Genomic DNA, 27,405 nt, shown 5'->3' on the forward strand with positions numbered 1-27,405 from the left:
CTTATGTGCCTGAGACCTGGACAGTGACAAGCAGGGAGGAGAGTAGAATTCAAGCCAGCAAAATGAAATACCTAAGAAGTATGACAGGAAAGACAAGGAAAGAACCAAAGTTGTTAGAAAGGAAGCTGGAATAGAAAACCTAAATGAGAGAATTGATAGGAATATACTACAATGGTCTGGACATGTAAAGAGGATGTAGAAGAAAAGAATACCAAAGCAGATGATGGAGATAAAGTTAATTCTTTTTTTTTTTTTTTACAGTTTGTTTTACTTGCACCAATACAGATGGGTCTTATGGCAATGATGGGATAGTAAAGGTCTAGAAGTGGGAAAGAAGTGGTCATAGTCTTAATTAACGTACAGCCTCAGCATTTTTTGGGTGTGAAAATGGGAAACAATGAAAAACCATCTTCAGGGCTGCCAACAGCAGGGTTCGAACCCACTATCTCCTGGATCCAAGCTCACAGATAAAGTTTGAGGGAAAGAGAGTGATAGGGAGGCCTAGAACAAGGTGGGTCAATCCAGTAAAGAGTAGTGCAATAAGAAGAAACCTGGACAGGGACAAAATGAAGGGAGAGGAATGGTAGAAGGAGAGAGGAAATTGGAGAAATGTCATAAATGCACTGACCCAACAGGAGCTGAATAATGATAAAGGATGGTGATGATGATGACACTTGATATGCTTAGTGGAGGTTTGCTTAGCTGAGTGGTATAGGCATGATTTGATCGTTTTGAAGGATATGGGTCTGATTCACTGCCTAGGAAACATTTAAGAAAAAAGGGCTTTCACTTCTGGACAGGATATGGTCCTTTGTATTCCAACTTACTGCCAAGGTTATACAGAGTGGAGCATTTATCATCATATACTGTAAAAAATATATTCATACACTAGCAGTTATCCGTGGCTTCCCTCGCGTGGATTTCGTAATTTGATAAAAGTAATCATTCCTCGGTACTCTACTGACATTATTTGAAAATCCCTAAAGTATAAAAACTTACCAAAAATTTGAGTTTCATTTACCCTAGAAACTCTCTGTAAACCACATTTGCGGTATTGCTATTGGGGCTAAGATGACCATGCGGACATAGAACTGTACGTATGTCTTCTCTCAAGTCGAAAAAGAAAAGTGTCTTTATTTTTAAAGGAGATTCCAAATACCTATATCAACATCTGTATCATCCTCAGTTTTTGAGATATAAGTATCCCCATAAAAATAATTCAATCCCTTCATCAGTCATTCCCCCACCCACACCCCTACCTAAGAGGATTTTTCAAAAACAAATATGTTTACTTTTAAAGGAGATTCCAAATACCAATTTTCACGTCTATAACATCTTCAATAATTTTTCAATTCATTCATCCCCCCTAGTGGATTTTGTGGGAGGAAAAAAGAACAAGAGTTTCTTTACATTGAAAGACGATACCAAATACACATTGACATGTCTGTAACACCTTCAGTTTCTGAGATATAAGTATCCTCATAGTAAGAATTAGACTACTTTTTCACCCCACCCTGTTAAGTGGATACCCAACCAAAAAATGCATGTTTCTTTATTTTTAAAGGAGATTCCAAATACCAATTTTGACTGTAACCTTCAGTTTTTGAGATATAAGTGTCTCCATGAAAAGAACTCAATTTTGTCACTTCCTTTCACCCTCCCCCCTTAAGTCAATTTTTCAAGAACAAAAAAAAGATATGTTTTTCCTTATTTATAAATGAGCTTCCAAATACCAATTATCATGACTGTAATGTCTTCAGTTTTGGAGATATATGTGTCCTCATAAAAAGAATTCAACTCCTCTTCACCCCCCACCCCCAAGTTGATTACCCCCTAAAATGTATTTTTCATTATTTTTAAAGGATACTCCAAATACCAATTTTCACGTCTGTAACAACTTTAGATATAAGTATCCACACAAATAATTCAATTAATTTTTCAATTCTTTCAGCCCCACTTAATTTGATTATTTGAAATCAAATGAATACTTAATTCCTTACTTTTAAAGGAGATTCCAAACAACAATTTTAACATCTGTAACATCTTCAGGAAATTGCGAGTGTGGCGCTGTAAGACAGACTGTTAGACACTTAGTTCAAGAATGCCCACAAACATCTTACAGTGGTGAATTAAGAGACTTCTTCCTAGGGACACCACATGCACTTCAATACATTTGTAATCTTGTTGTAGAATTATAAATAATTTTCATGTATGCCATACGATAAATAAATATCATCCCATGAGCTGCAAGTCATTATTCATGAGTCAAGTCACAATCAGTCCCAATTTTTACGTCTGTAAACTTTTAAGTCTTTGAAACATATTCATTTAAACAATTCACACACACACACACACACCCCTTTCACCCTCTTAGCGATGGATTATCCAAAAATCCTCCCTTAGTGAGCACCTACACTCTAATATGTCCAGTAGTTTTGGCTTGGCAATGATGAATCAGTCAGTCAGTCAGTCAGTCAGTCAGTCAGTCAGTCAGTCAGTCAGTCAGTCAGTCAGTCAGGACATGTTATTTTATATATACAGTATATAGATAGATTACACAGTGATGATAAAAATTCACGGAACTAAGCTCAGTTTCACTACTGGTATTTTAATAATGGTAAATAAATTAAAGAGTGCAACCCAGAATTCAGCTAAGTGCCATATTTTTGGATTTCCATTTATTGCCCTAAAATTCTGCAATGTGATCATGCCAAACCACCCTAAATGTGGCTATTTGCCAATCCCTTTTCCATAGCTGCAAAAGGTGCCATAAGGTAGCACTGCTAAGTACAAAGCTCTGTAACCCAGAATACATCTAAGTGCCTTGGATTATTGTTGTAAATATGTAGGAAATCAGCAGTGATCCACAAAGTGATGAAAAAATAGAGAAATGAGAAAGATAGAACAAGGTTATTATGTTGATGTCAAAAGGAAAAGATTGTATTAATAAGAAAGGTGTTGTTTGAGTCATCAGTCCACAGACTGGTTTGATGCAGCCCTCTATCCCACCCTATTCTGTGCTAACCTTTTCATTTCTACATAACTGCTGCATCCTGCATCTGCTCTAATCTGTTTGTCATATTCATAGTCTACCCCTACCATTCTTATCACCTACACTTCCATCAAAAACCAACTGCACAAGTCCTGGGTGTCTTAGGAAGGATATACATACCTACAAAAATTTTAAGAAACCAGCAAAACCATCAACACAGGTAAATGACACAATTTCAGTCAACATAGCATTGTTAAATTTACTATTTCCTATTTGTAAAATTAAGTCAGGTTATGCTCACAGATTATAATAATAGAAGAATAAGCTATTCACCAAATTTTATGCATGTGACTATGCAACACAAAATACATACTTGATGGGTTTATTGAATGTTATTTCTGTGCAACGATGAAGATATGGTACAAATTAAAAGCACCAAGAGAGCCAGTGGCATTCCTCCATTACCCACAAAATATTCACAATATGCAGGTTTATTGTAACACTTTTATGGATAGTTTTGCTGTCTCAAGACATACACTTCAAATGTTAGTTAGAAAGGAGGAGAGGAATACTTCAAAGAGAAACAAGGAAAGAACCCAAAATGAAGGAAATTACAGATCAGGATAAAAAACAAATAAAGCAGCACATTAATATCATCCCATAGATTTGTATGAGCTGTAATTGCCATAGCCATAAAACACATTCCAAGAGGTTTCAGGAGGGCATATGTTCTCGGTGGACTGACACAAGTGAAAAACTCTACAAAGAGTTCTTGGCCAGTGATGAACAAGAAATTGCAGAAGAATTACTTAGTAGACTTGATAATGCTCAGAAGGAAAAGTGGGGTGAAACTGTGGAATCTATTAACTTCATTAAATCCAGCAGAAAAGCTTGGTGACTCCTCAGACAACTCTGAGGAGGTACCCTAATCGCTCGTCAATTTTCCAAGAACAAAAAAAATATGTTTTTCTTATTTATAAAGGAGCATCCAAGTACCAATTATCACATCTGTAACCTTCAGTTTTTGAGATATAAGTGTCCCCATAAAAAGAACTCAATTTTTTCACTTTCTTTCACCCTCCCTTCCTTAAGTCAATTTTCCAAGGACAAAAAAAAAAGTTTTTCCTTACTTATAAAGGAGCTTCCAAATACCAATTATCATGACTGTAACATCTTCATTTTTTGAGATATATGTGTCCTCATAAAAAGAATTCAACTGCTCTTCACCCCCCCACCACCAAGTTGACTTACCCCTAAAATGCATGTTTCATTATTTTTAAAGGATACTCCAAATACCAATTTTCACGTCTGTAACAATTTTAGTTTTTATTAGATATAAGTATCCTCACAAATAATTCAATTAATTTTTCAATTCTTTCACCCCCCGCTTAATTTGATTTTCCGAAATCAAAGGAATACTTAATTCCTTATTTTTTCACATCTGTAACATCTTCAGTTTTTTTGAGATATCAGTATCCTAATGAAAAGAATTCAACACCCTTTTCTTTCTTTTTTAGCCTCCCCCTCTCCAGTGGATTTTCCAAAAACAAATTACCTATGTTTCTTTACTTTCAAAGGAGATTCCCAATACCAATTTTTACATCTGTAACATGTTAAATTTCTGAGATATACCATAGATATAGTCTTTCTAAAAATTCACCCCCTTTGTCACTCATGTTCACCCCTATTAATTGGATTTTCCAAAAATTAAAAAAATATGTTTTTCTTAAAAAAATATATTTTTCTTGTGCCTTTGCTGGCGGGACCTAGTGTATACAGTACACTACATCTTCTGGTATGGCGAGAGCAATTTTGTTACTTTCATTGATCTGGCCCAGCTTTATCCTTGGCTTTGACAAAATGAAAGTGACTGAGGTTTGAGTGATGCTAGTAATGCTATTACCGAGCTCGATAGCTGCAGTCGCTTAAGTGCGGCCAGTATCCAGTATTCGAGAGATAGTAGGTTCGAACCCCACTGTCGGCAGCCTTGAAAATGGTTTTCCGTGGTTTCCCATTTCCACACCAGGAAAATGCTGGGGCTGTACCTTAATTAAGGCCACGGCCGCTTCCTTCCCACTCCCAGCCCTTCCCTGTCCCATCGTCGCCATAAGACCTATCTGTGTCGGTGCGACGTAAAGCAACTAGCAAAAAAGTAATGCTATTTCTTCTGCAGCCAGTCCCTGCTATGAAAGGTGGGAAAATTTTGCTTATAGGGTCAGTTGGTGCATGCATTTCAGTGGGCTTGGCAGACTGATATGTAATAGCAAACAGGAAAGCAACAGGAAACTACCTCACTCCTCATTTCCCTAGTACGCCTCTTCAGTGATGCCTAGGCCATCTATGACAGCTGATGGTGGAGCTGAGGATCCAACCGGTCTTTGGGCTGAGGACTAAACATACACACATGTTTTTCTTTATTTTTAAATAATTAATAATGTTATTTGTTTTATGTCCCACTAACTACTCTTTTACGGTTTACAGAGACGCAGAGGTGCCGGAATTTAGTCCCGCAGGAGTTCTTTTACATGCCAGCAAATCTACCGACACGAGGCTGACGTATTTGAGCACCTTCAAATATCACCGGACTGAGCCAGGATCGAACCTGCCAAGTTGGGGTCAGAAGGCCAGCGCCTTAACCGTCTGAGCCACTCAGCCTGGCCTTTATTTTTAAAGGAGATTCCAAATACCAATTTTCATGTCTGTAACATCCTCAGCTTTTGAGATATAAGTATGCTCATAAAGGTATTCAACCCTTTTTTCACCTATTTTCTGCTCCCTTAGTGGGATTTTCAGAAAACAAAAAATTTTTAAAGGAAATTGCGAGTGTGGCACTGTAAGACAGGCTGTTAGACACTTAGTTCAAGAATGCCCACAAACATCTTACAGTGGGAAGGAGATTCTTCCTAGGGACACCACATGCACTTCAATACATTTGTAATCTTGATGTAGAATTATAAATAATTTTCATGTATGCCATACGATAAATAAATATCATCCCATGAGCTGCAAGTCATTATTCATGAGTCAAGTCACAATCAGTCCCAATTTTTACGTCTGTAAACTTTTAAGTCTTTGAAACATATTCATTTAAACAATTCACACACACACACACACCTTTCACCCTCTTAGCGATGGATTATCCAAAAATCCTCCCTTAGTGAGCACCTACACTCTAATATGTCCAGTAGTTTTGGCTCGGCAATGATGAATCAGTCAGTCAGTCAGTCAGGATATGTTATTTTATATATACAAACCAAACCCCACGGCACTTAACGCCCTTGAAAGGGCCTTGGACTGCCCAGAGACCGCTGCTCAGCCCAAAGGCCTGCAGATTACGAGGGGTCGTGTGGTCAGCATGACGCATCCTCTCGGCCATTATTCTGAGCTTTTGAGACCGGGGCCGCCATCTCACCGTCAGATAGCTCCTCAATTCTAATCACGTAGGCTGAGTGGACCATGAACCAGCCCTCAGATCGAGAGAAAAACCCTGACCTGGCCGGGAATCGAACCCGGGGCCTCCGGGCGAGAGGCAGGCATGCTACCCCTACACCACGGAGCCGGCGTTATTTTATATATACGGTATATAGATAGATTACACAGTGATGATAACAGTACACAGAACTAAGCTAATTTTCACTACTAGTACTTTAATAATGGTAAATAAATTAAAGAGTGGAACCCAGAATTCAGCTAAGTGCCATATTTTTTTGGATTCCCATTTATTGCCCTAAAATTCTGCAATGTGATCATGCCAAACCACCCTAAACGTGGCTATTTGCCAATCCCTTTTCCATAGCTGCAAAAGGTCCCATATATTACGAGCTCGATAGCTACAGTCGCTTAAGTGCGGCCAGTATCCAGTATTCGGAAGATAGTAGGTTCGAACCCCACTCTCGGCAGCCCTGAAAATGGTTTTCCGTGGTTTCCCATTTTCACACCAGGCAAATGCTGGGGCTGTACCTTAATTAAGGCCACGGCCGCTTCCTTCCCACTCCTAGCCCTTTCCTGTCCCATCGTCGCCATAAGACCTATCTGTGTCGGTGCGACGTAAAGCAAGTAGCAAAAAAAAGGTCCCATAAGGTAGCACTGCTAAGTACAAAGCTCTGTAACCCAGAATACATCTAAGTGCCTTGGATTATTGTTGTAAATATGTAGGAAATCAGCAGTGATCCACAAAGTGATGAAAAAATAGAAATGAGAAAGATAGAACAAGGTTATTATGTTGATGTCAAAAGGAAAAGATTGTATTAATAAGAAAGGTGTTGTTTGAGTCATCAGTCCACAGACTGGTTTGATGCAGCCCTCTATCCCACCCTATTCTGTGCTAACCTTTTCATTTCTACATAACTGCTGCATCCTGCATCTGCTCTAATCTGTTTGTCATATTCATAGTCTACCCCTACCATTCTTATCACCTACACTTCCATCAAAAACCAACTGCACAAGTCCTGGGTGTCTTAGGAAGGATATACATACCTACAAAAATTTTAAGAAACCAGCAAAACCATCAACACATGTAAATGGCACAATTTCAGTCAACATAGCAATGTAAAATTTACTATTTCCTGTTTTTTTTTTTTTTTTTTTTTTTTTTTTGCTAGTTGCTTTACGTCGCACCGACACAGATAGTTCTTATGGCGACGATGGGATAGGGAAGGGCTAGGAGTGGGAAGGAAGCATCCGTGGCCTTAATTAAGGTACAGCCCCATCGTTTGCCTGGTGTGAAAATGGGAAACCACGGAAAACCATTTTCAGGGCTTCCGACAGTGGGGTTCGAACCTACTGTCTCCCGAATACTGGATACTGGCCGCACTTAAGCGACTGCAGCTATCGAGCTCGGTGTTTCCTATTTGTAAAATTAAGTCAGATTATGCTCACAGATTATAATAATGGGAGAATAAGCTATTCACCAAATTTTATGCATTGACTACGCAACACAAAATACATACTTGATGGGTTTATTGAATGTTATTTCTGTGCAACGATGAAGATATGGTACAAATTAAAAGCACCAAGAGAACCAGTGGCATTCCTCCATTACTCACAAAATATTCACAATATGCAGGTTTATTGTAACACTTTTATGGATAGTTTTGCTGTTACAAGTGATTATTTTCATATTGACCATATTGAAGTCCGCCTCTGTGGTGTAGTGGTTAGCGTGATTAGCTGCCACCCCCGGAGGCCCGGGTTCGATTCCCGGCTCTGCCACGAAATTTGAAAAGTGGTACGAGGGCTGGAACGGGGTCCACTCAGCCTCGGGAGGTCAACTGAGTAGAGGTGGGTTCGATTCCCACCACAGCCATCCTGGAAGTGGTTTTCCGTCGTTTCCCACTTCACCTCCAGGCGAATGCCGGGATGGTACCTAACTTAAGGCCACGGACGCTTCCTTCCCTCTTCCTTGCCTATCCCTTCCAATCTTCCCATTCCTCTACAAGGCCCCTGTTCAGCATAGCAGGCGAGGCCGCCTGGGCGAGGTACTGGTCATACTCCCCAGTTGTATCCCCGACCAAGAGTCTGAAGCTCCAGGACACTGCCCTTGAGGCGGTAGAGGTGGGATCCCTCACTAAGTCCGAGGGAAAAACCGAACCTGGAGGGTAAACAGATGATGATGATGATGATGATGATGATGATGATGACCATATTGAAGTTCAATTATTAAATGTTAAATATTAATGTATTGAAACCACCTATTCAATACTGGTTGAACAGAGTCATTCACTGTACGGATGCAAGCAGACATGCAACAATATTGTTAGACATAGACAGCGATGGGGAAAATACAAGGAAAATGTAACTGGGCAGAATTACAGTTACCTGGGAAATACTTAACAAAATTACAATATTAGAAATTACCTTTTCAACAAGTAAACATTATAATTACAATTACTTTACAGAATCCACTCTTACAGAAATGGACTGTTTTTCCTTTCTCATGGAGCTGGAATGATACCAAAGTTTGCAAAAGAAAGGATTTTACTGTATCTCATTTTGTGTTTTTAGCATACCGGTACGCAATAAGTGGCTATTATCAATAATAATTTTTATTTTAATTAGTGACTTCTATTATTTCAAATAATTTGCCATTTACTTTATAATATAATTCTTCAAATTTGCTTCGCTAAGCCTCAACCCCTTGCGGGAAAGTACATGTTGAAATATGTTGAAAAGACGCTCCACAGGGCCATTTGAAAGAATGTCTGTCTGTGTTTAATTTTGGGAACATCCTCATCGGTGATGAATACTGTGGGATTAGTTTGATTTCATTTAAAGTATTGGAGAGGTAAGAAAGTGCCTCCTCCAGCACTGGTTCTGCTGTAGTAGAAATGAAACAGTTATCTTCATCATCACTTAATTTGATCCTGTTTCTGCTTCCAAGTGATGAATATCAATGACTGCAGTGTAATGATTACTAGAATGTAACACCTACAGTTTTATTGCAAGAAATAAATTATGGTAAAAATTACATATGCTCTGTATTGTTCTGATCTTTTACTAAATTAGATTGCTTACTATACTTTTCCCTAATTAGTACTGGTTTGCAGTGGCAGATTTGCCATACATGTGATTGATGTGTTACAACCCTTTTATTTTCAATGAAAAATAAATATTAATTGGTCATATTTTAACCAAAGTTATTTACATAAAATTCAAACTCACAGTTATCGATACTCAAAGATGGATGAAACCAGCGTCGCTGGCTAGTGACTGCTACTAATTGCCAAACTACTCCAGAGATGGCAGCACAAGCATTGGACCCTTGTTGGTTGTTGATCTCTTTCGTGGGGTTGGAATGTGGAACATCAGCCACATCTGTCAAGTGGGCGGTGCAATGTGGAATCCTGTAAGTTATCGCGTGTGGCTGGGATTTATTTGCTATTTTGTGAAATACTGGAGTTCTTGCTTGTGAGTGGTTCTTTTCTTGTGCTATAAATGATGATATATGTGTGTTGTAATATGAATGATTCAGTTTCATGTGCTTGTAGTGTAAATAAAAAACAAAGAAAGTGCAGGAATGATATGATTTTGAAATGACATCACACCGATCAGAAAATAGTTCATCAGGCATGGATTAGGAGTGCCAGGGTCACGTGTTTCTACCGCACAATCCTAATTTAAATCTAACCATTGTGTAATTGAATGATTATTAAGAGAACCATTTAGTATACTTTCTTTTACGGAGAAAAGCGGAATTGTATAATGAAGGAGAACCATGTCCAACTCTGTAACTACACAACTTCGTGCATTCGTCATTTCAACAGAAATATGTATGAAACGGACCATTGGATTTTGCCGTTTACTTAAATAAACTTTTCTGTTGGCCTTGTTTGTTGTTTTCTCTTGAAAAATCTGTTTGGAATGACGGTCTGTTTGCGGTGATGTTTGCAATTTATTTATTTCTTTCAATTACATCCCCTAAACCAGAAGTCACGAGTCGCCACTGCTGGTTTGTGGAATTTCTTATCTATTGTTTCCTGTTTTCCTTTTAGGATAATGAACAACGCAAACTCTCTCAAACTTTCCTAATTATTGAAAATACCAAATACACCTTTGTGGCATGCTGTGTCCTTACCCACCTTAACTCTGAATGATCTCACTGATATTGATACCTTCCTTCATTGTTTATGTGGCTCATTTTAAAACACTAGTACCCATGGTGGATGTTTGGTGGATCCAGTCAAAACTGAAATGGAATCAGTCAAGCAACTACAGTACCTACAGTGATACTGTCTGCCTACTTTCACTGTTTTTACACCATTCATTTTGCATGCACTTTTTGATTTTGAATCTGAGTGTGTATTGCTATAGCTTTCTTAAAAAACACATCATATACTTCCTTCAACCTGAAAATCAATAAAACAACTTTCACTCACCTCCGTGGGAAGTAAATTATTGTGATGAGGTGGCTGTGGTACAGGACGTAGTAATGCAGCTCCTATCAAGGAATGCAGAGCTCCTCCTCCAAACAGAAGCACAGTTCCAGAAGTTCCATATTTATCCAAAAGGAAGGTTGCTATCTGTGGAGTGACTATGGGCCCTAACCCTGTAGCTGCAATGGTTAAGCCCATTGCCATGCTGCGGCGTTGTTTGAAGTGTGAGTTAAGAGCTAGAGATGTTGCTGGATATAGGATCCCCTGGCCCAGTCCTGAAAAATAATTTTTATTTTTATTTCTTATTTGCACTGTGCAGCTTTTCAGATAATATCCAATAGGTGAGCTGAGAATCTCATTGTTTTTCCTTATAAGAAAAATCACTAATGTCATCAAATTGGTGCATATCATTTCTACAGATAACACTGCGTCTGACTAACCAAAGGGCTCATAAAACAGGCTAAGATGAAGTTAGATATTAAAGATAAATTATGTTACTCTTCCTATGTGTATGAGCAATATTAGAAACCATTTTAACCCCCTTTGTCCTTTGAATATTCTAACACCAATTAGCCCAGCATCGAACGTAACGCAATTGTAAAAATTATAATCCCAAATTTCAAGAAGGTATGCCCCATTGTTTTCACTGATACTCGAACATACATACATACATACATATATACAATATGGGCCATTGTGTTAACCCCATTGTTTCATAATAATTTACAACAATCTTAAAAATGCAAATAAGAGTTTCATGCATCATTTTGAATTAGAACACCTGTCTGTGATGGTCTTCAACAGAAGTTTGTATTCTGTTGAACAGCATTTGATTGCCACAGTATGGGTGCATGGGAGACCCAATACTGGTATGATGATGGCAGCTGTTATGAATCGCTTCTATGAAAGGTTTGGAGTTTGCCTCCCCCCCCCCCCCCAAATGAAATTATTACGATGCGAAAAGTGTACATTTGAAAAAGGGAATGGGAATGATCAAGCGCGAAGTGGAAGGTACGTGACAAGAAGGGAAATATGCAGCAATGTGCAGACATCTGTGAAGCCACTGCTGTTAAATAAACACTTCATTCTCAGTTGAACATGACATACCCTGGACAATAATGTAATGTCGTGTGTCAGAATACTCAGATCAATAATCGTTCTGACCACTGTCTATTAATGAACTAAGTGATGCTGATATCGATGCTCAGTGTGATACTTGTATTACCCTTATCCAAAGATTCCATTTGGAACATGATCACAATAACGTCATGTTTACAGATGAGTTTGCAATTTACCAAAGTTCAAAAAATTTAAACATTATATTTTGGGCTAAAGACAATTCCCATTTCTCACAGGGATTGAAGAAGAATCCTCCCACATTTTTTGATCTGGGCTGAAATGATTGCAAACCGCATCTTTGGACCATATATTTTAGTGATCCTGTTAATAGGCAGTCATATGAAAAGATACTCTGACAATAGCTCTGTCTGCACAGCACGGAAGTTGGAGTAGCAGATAACATAATCCTGAACAAGATGAAGCTCCTGTGCATTTGGCTATCAGTTTTAGAGAATGACTTAATGAACTGCTTTCAGACAGGTGGACTGCATGCAGATTGGAGGCAGCATGGACCCCACTGATCTGGCCACTTGTCCACTCCAGACAATGTTTTGTGGAGTTTCATTAAGGAAAAACATCAGGCAACGGCATTACCAAACTCTGGACGAACTGCAGGCTGTTATGAGAGAAGTGTTTTGATCTATCATGGAAGATATTCTCTACAAAACTTCTCATTAAACATGGTGTTGTATTCAGTTGTGTTATGATAATGGTGGTGCTCACACTGATATTTTGGACACATGGTGTTGAATACACCTCATGGCATAAATATTAAACGTTAAATAAAATAAAGAGGTATAGCTTAACATGACTTAGGGTCCACACTATAGGTATTACATATAATCCATACATAATATATATTTACATACCACCACCACCACCATCATCATCATCATCATCATCATCTTCTTCTTCTTCTTCTTCTTCTTCTTCTTCTTCTTCTTCTTCTTCTTCTTCTTCTTCTTCTTCTTCTTCTTCTAAAGACTAAGCCTTGTAACTGCAGCCATAGATGTCTATCTTGAACCAGTCTTTTCAACTCAACGTAGGTCTTGCAGTTCCATCCTTAGAAACAGGATCTTGAAGTAGGACCCTCTGGGTTATCCTTTTCATCTTTTCCTGACAATTCTTACTTCACTGATGTTACAAAGGAACTCCTCATGCTGCATAATGTGAGCTATAAATTGTATTTTCCTTTTTTTTTTTGAATTTCAGTGATCAGACTCCATTTCTCTCCTAACTTTCTAAGAACTTTTGCATTGCACTTCATTTCAGTCCAATTTAACATCTGTATTATCCTCCAGATCTACATTTCAACTGCTTCTAACCTTAAGCTCTAACAGTGATAAATAAATAAATAAATAAATAAATAAATAAATAAATAAATAAATAAATAAATAAATAAATAAATAAATAAGGGCAGAAGGCATCAAGGATGAGCTGCAGAATCCAGAAACTGAGGTTTTAGGACTAATAAAACCAGGGCCAAAACTGAAGACGTCCTTTCAAGTTGTGATCCTGTGTTAGAGAAGGACAATTATGTGGTAATTGTGAGTGGTACAAATGACATTGCTGCAAATGAAGGTGAGGAACTAATTACGACTCTCAGAGGTAAGATTTCCAAACTACCTGACTCAAAAGTAATTGTAGTTAATGTGCCACCTAGGTATGACCTTTTAGAGAACTCATGTGTGAACAAAGCTGTACATGATGTAAATATAAAAATCAAGATATTATGTAAGAGTTTTAGAAATGTCTATGTAGTAGATACTTTAGGTCTTGGCAGGCAAATGTTCACTAGGCATGGGTTACATCTGAATGGTAATGGAAAAGCAAATCTCTGTAGACAAATTGCTACAATTATCAACAGAGATTTGCAAACTAATCTGTACTTAAGAAAACCCATACCACTAAACTGGCACATACCAGGAAACTTGCCAGAAAACCCAGACCCTTAAATCAAGATCTATGTACAAGGATCTGGGTTCCAGGGACGTTCTCAACTCATGAGTCAAACGTTACCCAATTGCAACAGTCAAGTTTTAGGGAGGAAGGAGGTCTGAGATTGCTCTTGGTAAACTGTCAGAGTGTAGTAAATAAACAATTAAAATTTGGTACATTGATGGAATCTTATGAGACTGATGTGGTGATAGGAGTAGAATCATGGTTGAGAGAAGGGGTGGGTAATAGAGAAGTATTTCCAGAAGGGTACACAGTCTATCGTAGAGACCGAGGAGATAAAAAGGGAAGGAAACTTATTGTTCACATGAATGGTTTACTGATGAAAGGGATGAAATATTAGGGATAAAATTAGTTTGTCATAATATGAAGGAGGTGGGAATTATAGGAACATACAGGCCTGGAAGAGAGGAAAGAGACATGGAAATATTTGAGAAAATAATAGATTATACTCATAAAAACAATAATAATGATATGGTAATAATTGGGGGAGATCTAAACTTGCCTGAAGTTGAATGGAATGAAGCTGCAAGTGAAGCCCATGAACAGAAACTGGCAAATAAGTTAATTTGGGAGAGAGGATTTACACAAGTAGTAAAAGAACCGACTCATCTCAATAACTTACTAGATGTATTCTCGGTTAAACCGTGGGAAATTGTTGATAAAACTGAGGTAATTAAAGGAATAGGTGACCACAAGGCTGTAATAATGGATGTAGGACTGGTACCAAAAAGGCTTAATAAGAGGGTCACACAAGACAAGAAATTATACAGAAAAACTAAAGTTGATGAATTTGGGACTTACCTTAAATCACAATTCAGTTGTTGGATAAGTGAAGGGAGTAATGTGGATACACTTTGGGCTAAATGTAAAGGAATAATTTGGGAAGGAGAGAAGAGATTTGTACCTGTTAAGAAGGGTAAAATGACCTCAGACCCTGTTTATTATGCAAGGGAAATAAGAAAATTAAAAAGAAAATGTAGAATAGTAAACAGGAAAATCAAAGAGGGTAGGGAGAATAGAGAAACTAGAAAACAGCTAATAAGGGAACTGAATAGAGTGAAAAAGGAAGCAAAAGAGAATTATATGAATGGCATTCTTCAAGAGGGTAATGACCACAAAGGGAAATGGAAAAAGCTGTATTCATATATTAGGAATCAAAAAGGAAAAGGAATCCAAATTCGTACAATGGTGGGAGAAGGGGGTGAACAGTATTTAACAGATACTGAAAAAGCAAACGTATTTAGTAGTGAATTCAGAGATTCAGTAGATGATTCTCAGGATTTGGAAACCGAAACAGAAGATAGAGAGGGAGAGACACAGAGGGAAACAAGAAGCTTCTCATTCACAAATGAAGATATTTTCAGAGAAATCCAACTGCTTCAGCAAGGAAAAGCAGCAGGAAGTGATCAAATTACTGGGGAGGTATTAAAGACAATGGGGTGGTATATAGTGCCTTATTTAAAATTTCTCTTTGACTATGTCATAAATAATAGTGTAATACCAAAGGAATGGAAGGAATCTATAATAATACCAATTTATAAAGGAAAGGGTGATAAAAGAAAACCAGAGAACTACAGACCAATCAGCCTGACCAGTATAGTTTGTAAAATACTGGAGAGTTTAACAGCAAAGTACATCAGAGGGATATGTGATGATAAAAATTGGTTCATGAGGAGCCAGTATGGATTTAGAAAGAAATTTTCTTGCGAGGCACAACTGGTGGGATTTCAGCAGGACATATCACATCAGTTGGATTCAGGAGGCCAGTTAGATTGCATAGCCATAGATCTTTCCAAAGCCTTTGATAGAGTGGAACATGGAATATTATTAAAGAAATTGGAGGGAATAGGATTGGACGTAAGGGTTATACGTTGGATAAGAACATTTCTAAATTCAAGGGTTCAGAAAGTCAAAGTAGGAAATAATATATCACAGGAACAGAAAGTTTGGAAGGGAATTGCACAGGGTAGTATAATCAGTCCATTACTTTTCTTAATATACGCAAATGATTTAGGGAACAATATAACATCGAAAATAAGATTGTATGCAGATGACATAATTGTTTATAGGGAAATAAATAACATTGAGGATTGCTCAGAATTACAAAGGGACCTTGAGAGTATCCAAGAATGGGTTGAAGAAAATAATATGAAGATTAATGGAGGCAAATCAACTGTTACAACATTTACAAACAGGAGCTTTAAAACTGAATTTGAATATACTTTGGATGAGGTAGTTATCCCTAAAGATGGCAAGTGCAAATACTTAGGTGTGAGATTTAAAAGTAATTTGCACTGGAAGGGTCATGTTGATGACATTGTTGGGAAAGCATACAGATCGTTACATGTCATAATGAGGCTACTTAAAGGATGCAACAAAGAATTAAAAGAAAAAAGTTACTTAAGTATGGTTCGTCCATTATTGGAATATGCAAACAGTGTTTGGGATCCTCACCAAGAATACCTAATAAAAGAACTAGATGGTGTGCAGAGGAAACAAGCAAGATTTGTAACAGGGGATTTCAGGAGAAAGAGTAGTGTATCAGAAATGTTAGAGGAACTTGGTTGGAAAACTTTAAGTAAGAGAAGGGATAAAACTAGACTTATAGGATTACATAGAGCCTCTACAGGAGAAGAAGCATGGAGAGATATCCGTGAGAGGCTTCAGTTGGAAAATAATTATATTGGTAGAACTGACCACAAGTACAAAATTAGAAGGAATTTTAGCAGAAGCGATTGGGGTAAATTTTCATTCATTGGGAAGGGCGTGAAGGAGTGGAACAGTTTACCAGGGGTAGTGTTTGATCCTTTTCCAAAATCTGTACAGATATTCAAGAAGAGAATAAACAACAACAGAGAAAATGAATGAAATGTTAGAGGGCATTCGACCAGTGCAGGATATTGTAAATAAAAAATGTGTGTGATTAAATTAATTACATCCCCTGGTCTATGGAGTTTGGACAGCCCAAGTAGGGGACTGCCTGTAGGGGTGAAGTACAGTGGGGACTTCGAGGGCCCTGGGACCGCTACGGTAGCTGTGAAGGCCCTTCAGGAACTCTGAAAAGTGGTGGCAAAAGGGGCTCTGGTTAAGACGCAGCAGGTCGTTATGCTACTTAGGTTCCAAAATGGGTAAAATATAAATATGTAAATAAATTCAATGTTAATTTTAATCTTATACCAGTTGTATATTATTATAAGTAATTTCACATACTGTATATGAGTTGACTATGTTTGTAAGATATTATAAGTAGAATTTTGTAAACAATATAACTTTATTAAAGATGATGTGTGTGTTTAATAGAACAAATTATTAGCGTAAATTGTATAATACTGTATTCTAGGAAAATTTTCTTCGTCTCTTGTTAATTTAAAATTTAGTGCTTGACAATAATGTATTTTAGTGTACCATTTGCCACCGAGGTAGACACCTCATTTGCAAATAAAGAGATTTTGATTTGATTTGATTTGATTTGATTTGATTTGATTTGATTTGATTTGATTTGATTTGATTTGATTTGATTTGATTTGATTTGATTTGATTTGATTTGATTTGATTTGATTTGATTTGATTTTAAATAAATAAATAAATAAATAAATAAATAAATAAATAAATAAATAAATAAATAAATAAATCAATCAATCAATCAATCAATCAATCAATACCAAACTGCATTTAGGGCAGTCACCCAGGTGGCAGATTCCATATCTGTTGTTTTCCTAGCCTTTTCTTAAATGATTGAAAAAGAAATTGGAAATTTATTGACAATCTCCTTTGGTAAGTTATTCCAATCAGTAGCGCCGATTATGGGGGGTGAGGGGGGCAGTCGCCCCCCTACTTTCTGGAGAGAGGCGATGACCTTAGATGTTAGGCCCCTTTAAAAAATCATCATCAACTTCTTGGAGAAAATATTATTTTTTATTACATTTTAGCCGGCTGAAACTAAGAGTTATTAACAAAAGCCATTAGTACAAGCGCTGTTGTCTTATCAGCATTTTCTTTATTTTCTTTAATCATTACCAAAATTATTAGCAGAAATACACACAAAATGTCCTTCGTCCCGGCTAACCGATTTCTGTAGCGCCACAGCAGATAGTGAGGACATTGCCTGTGCTATAAGGAAGGGTATCAGGGCAATATTTTTTTTCTAAGGTCATAGACACTGAGGTACGATTCAGAACCTTGCTGCGTACATTCATCATTCTCGTGGTCTCTTTAGTGTCTGTCACGTTGTTAGTGTATAGTCAAATACTAAATGGTTTTAATTGTATAATCATGCCGTATTTCTTTTTAATCTAATAAATGTGTAATATTATTCCTGTGGCAAAAGTTATATTGTATAGTATTGAATCAAAATCTCAAAAGCTATTATTCCCGCATTTAAGTTGGTAAACTGTCAATCTTTACCTCTCTGTCAAAATTCGCTGACAGAGCATAATAAACTTACCATTTTGTGGCCTTTTTTTCATGTTTTGATGAATATACACCCCTCCCCCCATCCTCCGCTATACCCCGCAAACCTGGATACTGTTTGTTGTCTGTAAATCCTTTGCCCCCACAATTTTTATTCCCAATCGCCGCTACTGATTCCAATCCCTAACTCCCCTTCCTATAAATTAATATTTCCGCCAATTTGTCCTCTTGAATTCCAGCTTTATCCACATGTTGTTATCTCTCCTTTTAAAGACACCACTCAAACTAATTCATCTACTGATGTCATTCCATGCCGTCTCTCCAATGACAGCTCGGAACATATCATTTAGTTCACCAGCTTGTCTCCTTCCTCCCAAGTCTTCCCAGCCCAAACTTCGCAACATTTTTATAATGCTACTCTTTTGTCGGAAATCACCCAGAAAAAATTTGAGCCGCTTTTCTTTGGACTTTTTCAAGTTCTTGAATCAAGTAATCCTGGTGAGGGTCCCATACACAGGAACCATACTCTAGTTGGGGTCTTACCAGAGACATATGCCCTCTCCTTTACATCCTTACTACAACCCCTAAACACCCTCATAACCACGTGCAGAGATCTGTACCCTTTATTTACAATCCCATTTATGTGATTACCCCAATGAAAATCTTTCCTTATATTAACACCAAGGTACTTACAATGATTCCCATAAGGAATTTTCATTCCATCAACACAGTAAATAAAACTGAGAGAGCTTTTCCTATTTGTGAAAGTCACAACCTGACTTTTAACCCCGTTTATCATTGTACCATTGCATACTGTCCATCTCACCACATTGTCGAGGTCATTTTGCAGTTGCCCACAATCTTCTAGAAATAGATCTCTAAGGTCTTTACATGACCTGCAAAGGTAATTTCTTAGTCAAACAATATCATTTTCATAATATACAGGCCAAACATAAATTTTATTTGTAGAGTTTATGACTAAAATTAGTTGTAGCATTAAAGTACTGAATACTGAATGAATACTGATCTGCATTTAGGGCAGTCGCCCAGGTGGCAGATTCCCTATCTGTTGCTTTCCTAGCCTTTTCCTAAATGATTTCAAAGAAATTGGAAATTTATTGAACATCTCCTTTGGTAAGTTATTCCAATCCCTAACTCCCCTTCCTATAAATGAATATTTGCCCCAGTTTGTCCTCTTGAATTCCAACTTTATCTTCATATTGTGATCTTTCCTACTTTTATAAACGCCACTCAAACTTATTCGTCTACTAATGTAATTCCACGCCATCTCTCCGCTGACAGCTCGGAACATACCACTCAGTCGAGCAGCTCTTCTTCTTTCTTTCAATTCTTCCCAACCCAAACCTTGCAACATTTTTGTAACGCTACTCTTTTGTCGGAAATCACCCAGAACAAATTGAGCTGCTTTTCTTTGGATTTTTTCCAGTTCTTGAATCAGGTAATCCTGGTGAGGGTCCCATACACTGGAACCATACTCTAGTTGGGGTCTTACCAGAGACTTATATGCCCTCTCCTTTACATCCTTACTACAACCCCTAAACACCCTCATATCCATGTGCAGAGATCTGTACCCTTTATTTACAATCCCACTTATGTGATTACCCCAATTAAGATCTTTCCTTATATTAACACCTAAATACTTACAATGATCCCCAAAAGGAACTTTCACCCCATCAACGCAGTAATTAAAACTGAGAGGACTTTCCCTATTTGTGAAACTCACAACCTGACTTTTAACCCCGTTTATCAACATACCATTGCCTGCTGTCCATCTCACAACATTTTTGAGGTCACGTTGCAGTTGCTCACAATCTTGTAACTTATTTATCACTCTATAGAGAATAACATCATCCGCAAAAAGCCTTACCTCCGATTCCACTCCTTTACATATATCATTTATATATATAAGAAAACATAAAGGTCCGATAATACTGGGGTAGCAGCCTTTCGGTAGTTGCAAGGGCGGCAGTCTAGATGATTGACTGATACGGCCTTGTAATAATACTCAACATGGCTTAGCTGTGTTGATACTGCTACGCGGCTGAAAGCAACGGGAAACTACAGCCGTACCTAACTCCCGAGGACATGCAGCTCTCTCTGTATGAATGATGTACTGATGATGGCTTCCTCCCGGGTAAAATATTCCGGAGGTAAACTAGTCCCCCATTCGGATCTCCGGGTGGGGACTACACGAGAGGGGGCGATCATCAGGAAGATGGATACTGACATTCTGCGAGTCGGAGCGTGGAATGTTAGAAGTTTGAATCGTTGTGGTAGGTTAGAAAATCTGAAAAGGGAAATGGATAGGCTAAAGTTAGATGTAGTTGGTATAAGTGAAGTACGTTGGCAGGAAGAAAAAGATTTTTGGTCAGGCGACTACCGAATTATCAACACAAAATCAAACAGGGGAAATGCAGGAGTTGGTTTAATCATGAATAAGAAAATAGGGCAGCGGGTAAGCTACTATGACCAGCATAGTGAAAGAATTATTGTCGTCAAGATAGACACCAAACCAATGCCCACCACAATAGTGCAGGTCTATATGCCTACTAGTTCAGCGGATGATGAAGAAATCGAAAGAATATATGAGGAGATAGAAGATTTAATACAATATGTAAAAGGTGATGAGAATCTAATTGTGATGGGAGACTGGAATGCAGTGGTAGGCCAAGGAAGAGAAGGTAGTACAGTAGGAGAATTTGGATTGGGACAAAGGAACGAAAGAGGAAGTCGGGTGGTTGAATTCTGCACTGATCATAATTTAGTCCTTGCCAATACTTGGTTCAAACACCACAAACGACGGCTGTATACGTGGACGAGACCTGGAGACACTGGAAGGTATCAAATAGACTTCATTATGATTAGGCAGAGATTCAGAAACCAGGTGTTGGATTGCAAAACTTTCCCAGGAGCAGACGTGGACTCTGACCACAACTTGTTGGTCATGAAATGCCATCTGAAGTTGAAGAAATTGAAGAAAGGAAAGAATGCAAAAAGATGGGATCTAGACAAGTTGAAAGAAAAGTGTGTGAGGGATTGTTTCAAGGAACATGTTGCACAAGGACTAAATGAAAAGGCTGAAGGAAACACTATAGAAGATGAGTGGAGAGTCATGAAAAATGAAGTCAGTAGGGCTGCTGAAGAAATGTTAGGAAGGAAAAAAAGATCAACTAAGAATCAGTGGATAACTCAGGAGATACTAAACCTGATTGATGAACGACGAAAATACAAGAATGCTAGAAATGAAGAGGGCAGAAAAGAATACAGGCGATTAAAGAATCAAGTGGATAGAAAGTGCAAGGTAGCTAAGGAAGAATGGCTGAAGGAGAAGTGCAAGGATGTCGAAGGCTGTATGGTCCTGGGAAAGGTAGATGCTGCATACAGGAAAATCAAGGAAACCTTTGGAGAAAGGAAATCTAGGTGTATGAATATTAAGAGCTCAGATGGAAAGCCTCTTCTAGAGAAAGAAGACAAAGCAGAAAGATGGCAGGAGCATATCCAACAGTTGTATCAAGGTAAAGATGTAGATAATTTGGTTCTGGAACATGAGGATGCTGTTGATGCTGATGAAATGGGAGACCCAATTTTGAGGTCAGAGTTTGACAGAGTTGTGAGCGACCTCAATAGGAACAAGGCACCTGGAATTGATGGCATTCCCTCTGAATTACTGACTGTCTTAGGAGAAACCAGCATGGCAAGGTTATTTCATTTAGTGTGCAAGATGTATGAGACAGGAGAAGTCCCATCCGATTTTCGGCAGAATGTTGTTATACCTATTCCCAAGAAAGTCGGTGCTGACAGGTGTGAAAACTACCGCACTATTAGTTTAGTATGTCATGCCTGCAAAATTTTAACACGTATTATTTACAGAAGAATGGAAAAACAAGTTGAAGCTGAGTTGGGAGAAGATCAATTTGGTTTCAGAAGAAATGTAGGAACACGTGAAGCAATCCTGACTTTACGTTTGATCTTAGAGGATCGAATCAAGAAGGACAAGCCCACGTACATGGCATTCGTAGATCTAGAAAAGGCATTCGATAATGTTGATTGGACCAAGCTATTTATGATTCTGAAGATGATAGGGATCAGATACTGAGAACGAAGAATTATCTACAATCTGTATAAAAATCAGTCTGCAGTGATAAGAATCGAGGGCTTTGAAAAAAAGGCAGCAATCCAGAAGGGAGTGAGGCAAGGCTGCAGTTTGTCCCCCCTCCTTTTCAACGTTTACATAGAACAGGCAGTAAAGGAAATCAAAGAGAAATTTGGAAATGGAATCACAGTCCAAGGAGAGGAAATCAAAACCTTGAGATTTGCCGATGATATTGTTATTTTATCTGAGACTGCAGAAGATCTCGAGAAGTTGCTGAATGGTATGGATGAAGTCTTGGGTAAGGAGTACAAGATGAAAATAAATAAGTCCAAAACAAAAGTAATGGAGTGCAGTCGAACGAAGGCAGGTGATGCAGGAAATATTAGATTAGGAAATGAAGTCTTAAAGGAAGTAGATGAATATTGTTACTTAGGTAGTAAAATAACTAACGATGGCAGAAGTAAGGAGGACATAAAATGCAGACTAGCACAAGCAAGGAAGAGCTTTCTTAAGAAAAGAAATTTGCTCACTTCAAACATTGATATCGGAATTAGAAAGATGTTTTTGAAGACTTTCGTGTGGAGCGTGGCATTGTATGGAAGTGAAACATGGACGATAACTAGCTCAGAAAGAAAGAGAATAGAAGCTTTTGAAATGTGGTGTTACAGAAGAATGCTGAAGGTGAGATGGATAGATCGAATCACGAATGAAGAGATACTGAATCGAATTGGTGAGAGGAGATCGATTTGGCTAAATTTGACGAGAAGAAGAGATAGAATGATAGGACACATCTTAAGACACCCAGGACTTGTTCAGTTTGTTCTTGAAGGAAGTGTAGGTGGTAAGAACGGTAGGGGTAGACCAAGGTATGAATATGACAAGCAGATTAGAGCAGATGTAGGATGCAATAGTTACGTAGAAATGAAAAGGTTAGCTCAGGATAGGGTGGCATGGAGAGTTGCATCAAACCAGTCTATGGACTGATGACTCAAACAACAACAATACTGCCTTGAGGAATTTCCCTCTTAATTATTACAGGGTCAGATAAAGCTTCACCTACTCTAATTCTCTCAGATCTATTTTCTAAGAATATAGCAACCCATTTGGTCACTCTTTTGTCTAGTCCAATTGCACTCATTTTTGCCAGTAGTCTCCCATGATCCACCCTATCAAATGCTTTAGACAGGTCAATCGCGATACAGTCCATTTGACCTCCAGAATTCAAGATATCTGCTATGTCTTGCTGGAATCCTACAAGTTGAGCTTCAGTGGAATAACCTTTCCTAAAACCGAACTGCCTTTTATTGAACCAGTTATTAATTTCACAAACATGTCTAATATAATCAGAAAGAATGCCTTCCCAAAGCTTACATACAATGCATGTCAAACTTACTGGCCTGTAATTTTCAGCTTTGTGTCTATCACCCTTTCCTTTATACACAGGGGCTACAATAGCAACTTTCCATTCATCTGGTATAGCTCCTCCGACCAAACAATAATCAAATAAGTACTTCAGATACGGTACTATATCCCAACCCATTGTCTTTAGTATATCCCCAGAAATCTGATCAATTCCAGCCACTTTTCTAGTTTTCAACTTTTGTATCTTACTGTAAATGTCATTGTTATCATATGTAAATTTTATTACTTCTTTGGCCTTAGTTTCCTCCTCTATCTCGACATTATCCTTGTAACCAACAATCTTTACATACTGCTGACTGAATACTTCTGCCTTTTGAAGATCCTCACATACACACTCCCCCTGTTCATTAATTATTCCTGGAATGTCCTTCTTGGAACCTGTTTCTGCCTTAAAGTACGTATACATACCCTTCCATTTTTCACTAAAATTTGTATGACTGCCAATTATGCTTGCCATCATGTTATCATGTTATACAAGTGTCATAAGTTATTATACCATGTGAAACAGCTGCCTGTATCTATATTGTTTTATGCAGACCACAGTTATATAATCCATCCTGAAAACCTCTGTCCCTCCAGTACTCACAGTAAACATGGTAAAACGGGTATCTTCATACAGTTGAACCTCATTAATCTGGATCCCATTAATCCAGACATCCATTTAATAATGATACATAAATATAATTTCAATTTGAGATCTATGATTTTCAATATCTCATCTGTTGTCAATGATATAACAATCATAAGCTTTGATTAATTCATGGAAGAAACTTTTAATAACTGAAGGGGTTGAATCACATATAGCTGGACTGGAAACAGGATTTTTACAACACCCTCCACCAAGGTGGTGAAAATTCAGCAGCACTGGAAGACAATGAGTTATGGCTAGAAGCAGATGAAGAAGATCCAGGTTATCACATTTTAACAGAGGAGGAGATTGTTGAAAGTGTGAACGCTGCAGAAAGCTCTGACACGGATGAACATGACCAGGATGAAACAGGTGATATTTTCAACCCTAAGCCAAAACTTAGTGAAATTGAGACCATCTAAACATTGTTGTTAAATACATTGAAGATACCAACATTGAAAACATATCTGCATATTACGAACATTTGAGGCATCTGCGTGAGTTAATTATTAAAGATATTAATGTCAAAGGAAGACAACAAAGATTAGCAATTTCTTCAAATCAGTAAGCGTGTCAGGTGTGGTCAATGAAGGTGTGCCTCGATTGCCATGTTCTAATTCTGTACTGCACTAGTTATTCTATATTTTGTAGGACCTAATACTGTATTGCATTATATCTTGTATACTAAATAACCTTTGTTTTTTCTTAGATTTAAAATACTGTACTGTACACATTCTTTTCACTCAACAAAGTGTTTAAATATGTACCTTGCCTCATTTCATAAGTATTTTGTTTAATTCAGACTTTCATTAATTTGGACAACCTAGAACCTCAATTAGTCCAGATTAATGGTGTTCTACTGTATTTATGACTATGTAAAAATAGGAAGCCGTTATACTATAATATTAATAAATAGTTGAAACTATGAATAATTAATGCAGTATGGAATTAGAACATGGCAATCAAGGCACACCTTCACTGATCACACTGATATGCTTACTGGTTTGAAGAAATTGCTATCTTTTGTTGTCTTCCTTTGACATTAATATCTTTAATAATTAACTCACGCTGATGCCTCAAATGTTCGTAATATGCAGATATGTTTATGTATGTATTTATGTATCACTATTAAATGGATGTCTGGATTAAGCAAAGTATGGATTAATGGGATCCAGATTAATGAGGTTCAGCTGTATTAAGATACCCGTTTTACCATGTTTACTGTGAGTACTGGAGGGACAGAGGTTTTTCAGGATGGATTATATAACTGTGGTCTGCATAAAACAATATTGATACAGGCAGCTATTTCACATGGTATAATAACTTATGAGACCTGCATAAGTACTTGAATGCTACAACTAATTTTAGTCGTAGTAAGGTAAGGTAAGGGTTATTCTGCCCGAAGGCAGGTCCGATCCTCTGCAGAATTTTAGTTGTAAACTCCACAAATAAAATTTATGTTTTGCCTGTACATTACGAAAATGATAGTGTTGTTATTGTCGCTAAATGATCTGATATATATATTAAATGTCTGTGAAGTACAAATTCGACATTGCGACTGCGTTAAAAGTATCACATAAGCTGTAATTTACATGCATTGTGCTGCAGTGCAGTATAGTGTAGATGGTACGAACAAACCAAATGCTATGATGCACGAGTCTTGTATGTAATAGGTTCAAGTCTGGGACAGGGATACCCAACTATGTTTTATTTATTTAGCTTCTATCGTCTCTTAATATTCATGAAATATCCCCTTTTATGCAAATTTTCAGCGAATGAAAGTGTGTGCCCCTAAGAGGGCCCAATATGTCATCAGGGTCAGAAGAAGACAGGATAGGCAGTGGAAGGGAGGGCAGAGGAGGAGGAGGTAACTAAAATGCACTAACAACGGTCAGTTATCTTAGAAAGTACTGGAAGTAATGACCTGCATGGTTTATGTACTTCTGGGCATGCCACTGAATGGATATTATAGTGTGTTATAGAATAGCCGGTGTTACAGATCAGCAGGTTTCGGCAATGAGTTGACAAATATGCTGAAGATTTTCTAGCTCACTGGTGTAAACGTTTTGTTTGAAATGACCCCATAGGAAGAAGTCTAATGGCAATAAATCCAGTGACCTGGCAGGCCGAGAAGGTCTTCCTCTTTTCATCCATTTTCCTGGATGTGTCTTATTCAGATGGTTATGGATGGTTAACGTCTAATGTGGTGGAGCTCCATCCTGTTGAAATTACAATGTTCTTTAAGTGGCACATCCTCCAGCACAAATTGGAGTTCAAGTACAGAAAATGCAGGTAGTGTGAACCTGTTAAATGGCCCTCAAAGTAATATGGTCCAATAAGGTGATCTCCCAAGATTCCTTACCATACATTCTCTCCTCATTGTACTTGATAGGCTGCCTCTCATACCCAGTTGCAATTGCCAACACTCCAACAGAGCATGTTGCGGTGCTTGACGGTACCACTATTGTGGAATTGCAATTTATCTAACAACATGAATTTCAACAGGAATGCTGTATCATTTTCCAGATTTTCTAACAGCCACTGACAGAAAATGTATTTGAGTTTCAAAATCCTGCCGATGGAGCTACTGGTTTAGCTGTAGACAGTAAGGGTGATTTTTATGAGCATGCAGTATTTGTAGTACAGAGGCCTGGTTCACTTGTTATGCAAATGACCGTGTACCCATGTGTGGGTCTAGGACAGTCTCCTCATTCTCACCAGATGTTACAGTCTTCTGTCGGATACGTGCTAGTTTCTGAAGTATCCTTGTTGTTTATAAACATCTTTCAACATTGCAGAAAGTCTTTTTAGTCAGATGTTGCCTGTCTGGATACCTTTTCTGATACAGATATAGTGCCTGCAGTGAATTCTCTGTTCACACATGTTGCAT

At 37.9% G+C, this 27,405-nt stretch overlaps 1 protein-coding gene across 2 annotated transcripts in view; it reads right to left on the bottom strand.

Moving 5' to 3' along the window:
- LOC136858592 (monocarboxylate transporter 9) overlaps nucleotides 1–27,405 on the bottom strand; it is a 230,363-nt gene that overhangs the window by 37,665 nt on the left and 165,293 nt on the right. For both annotated transcript variants that reach the window (XM_067138264.2, XM_068225629.1), the window contains one exon: nucleotides 10,867–11,138. In XM_067138264.2, the coding sequence (XP_066994365.2) occupies nucleotides 10,867–11,138 (272 nt within the window). The remainder of the gene's footprint in view (nucleotides 1–10,866; nucleotides 11,139–27,405) is intronic.

Source organism: Anabrus simplex, chromosome 1, assembly GCF_040414725.1.
Source record: "Anabrus simplex isolate iqAnaSimp1 chromosome 1, ASM4041472v1, whole genome shotgun sequence".
NCBI classification, from domain to species: domain Eukaryota; kingdom Metazoa; phylum Arthropoda; class Insecta; order Orthoptera; family Tettigoniidae; genus Anabrus; species Anabrus simplex.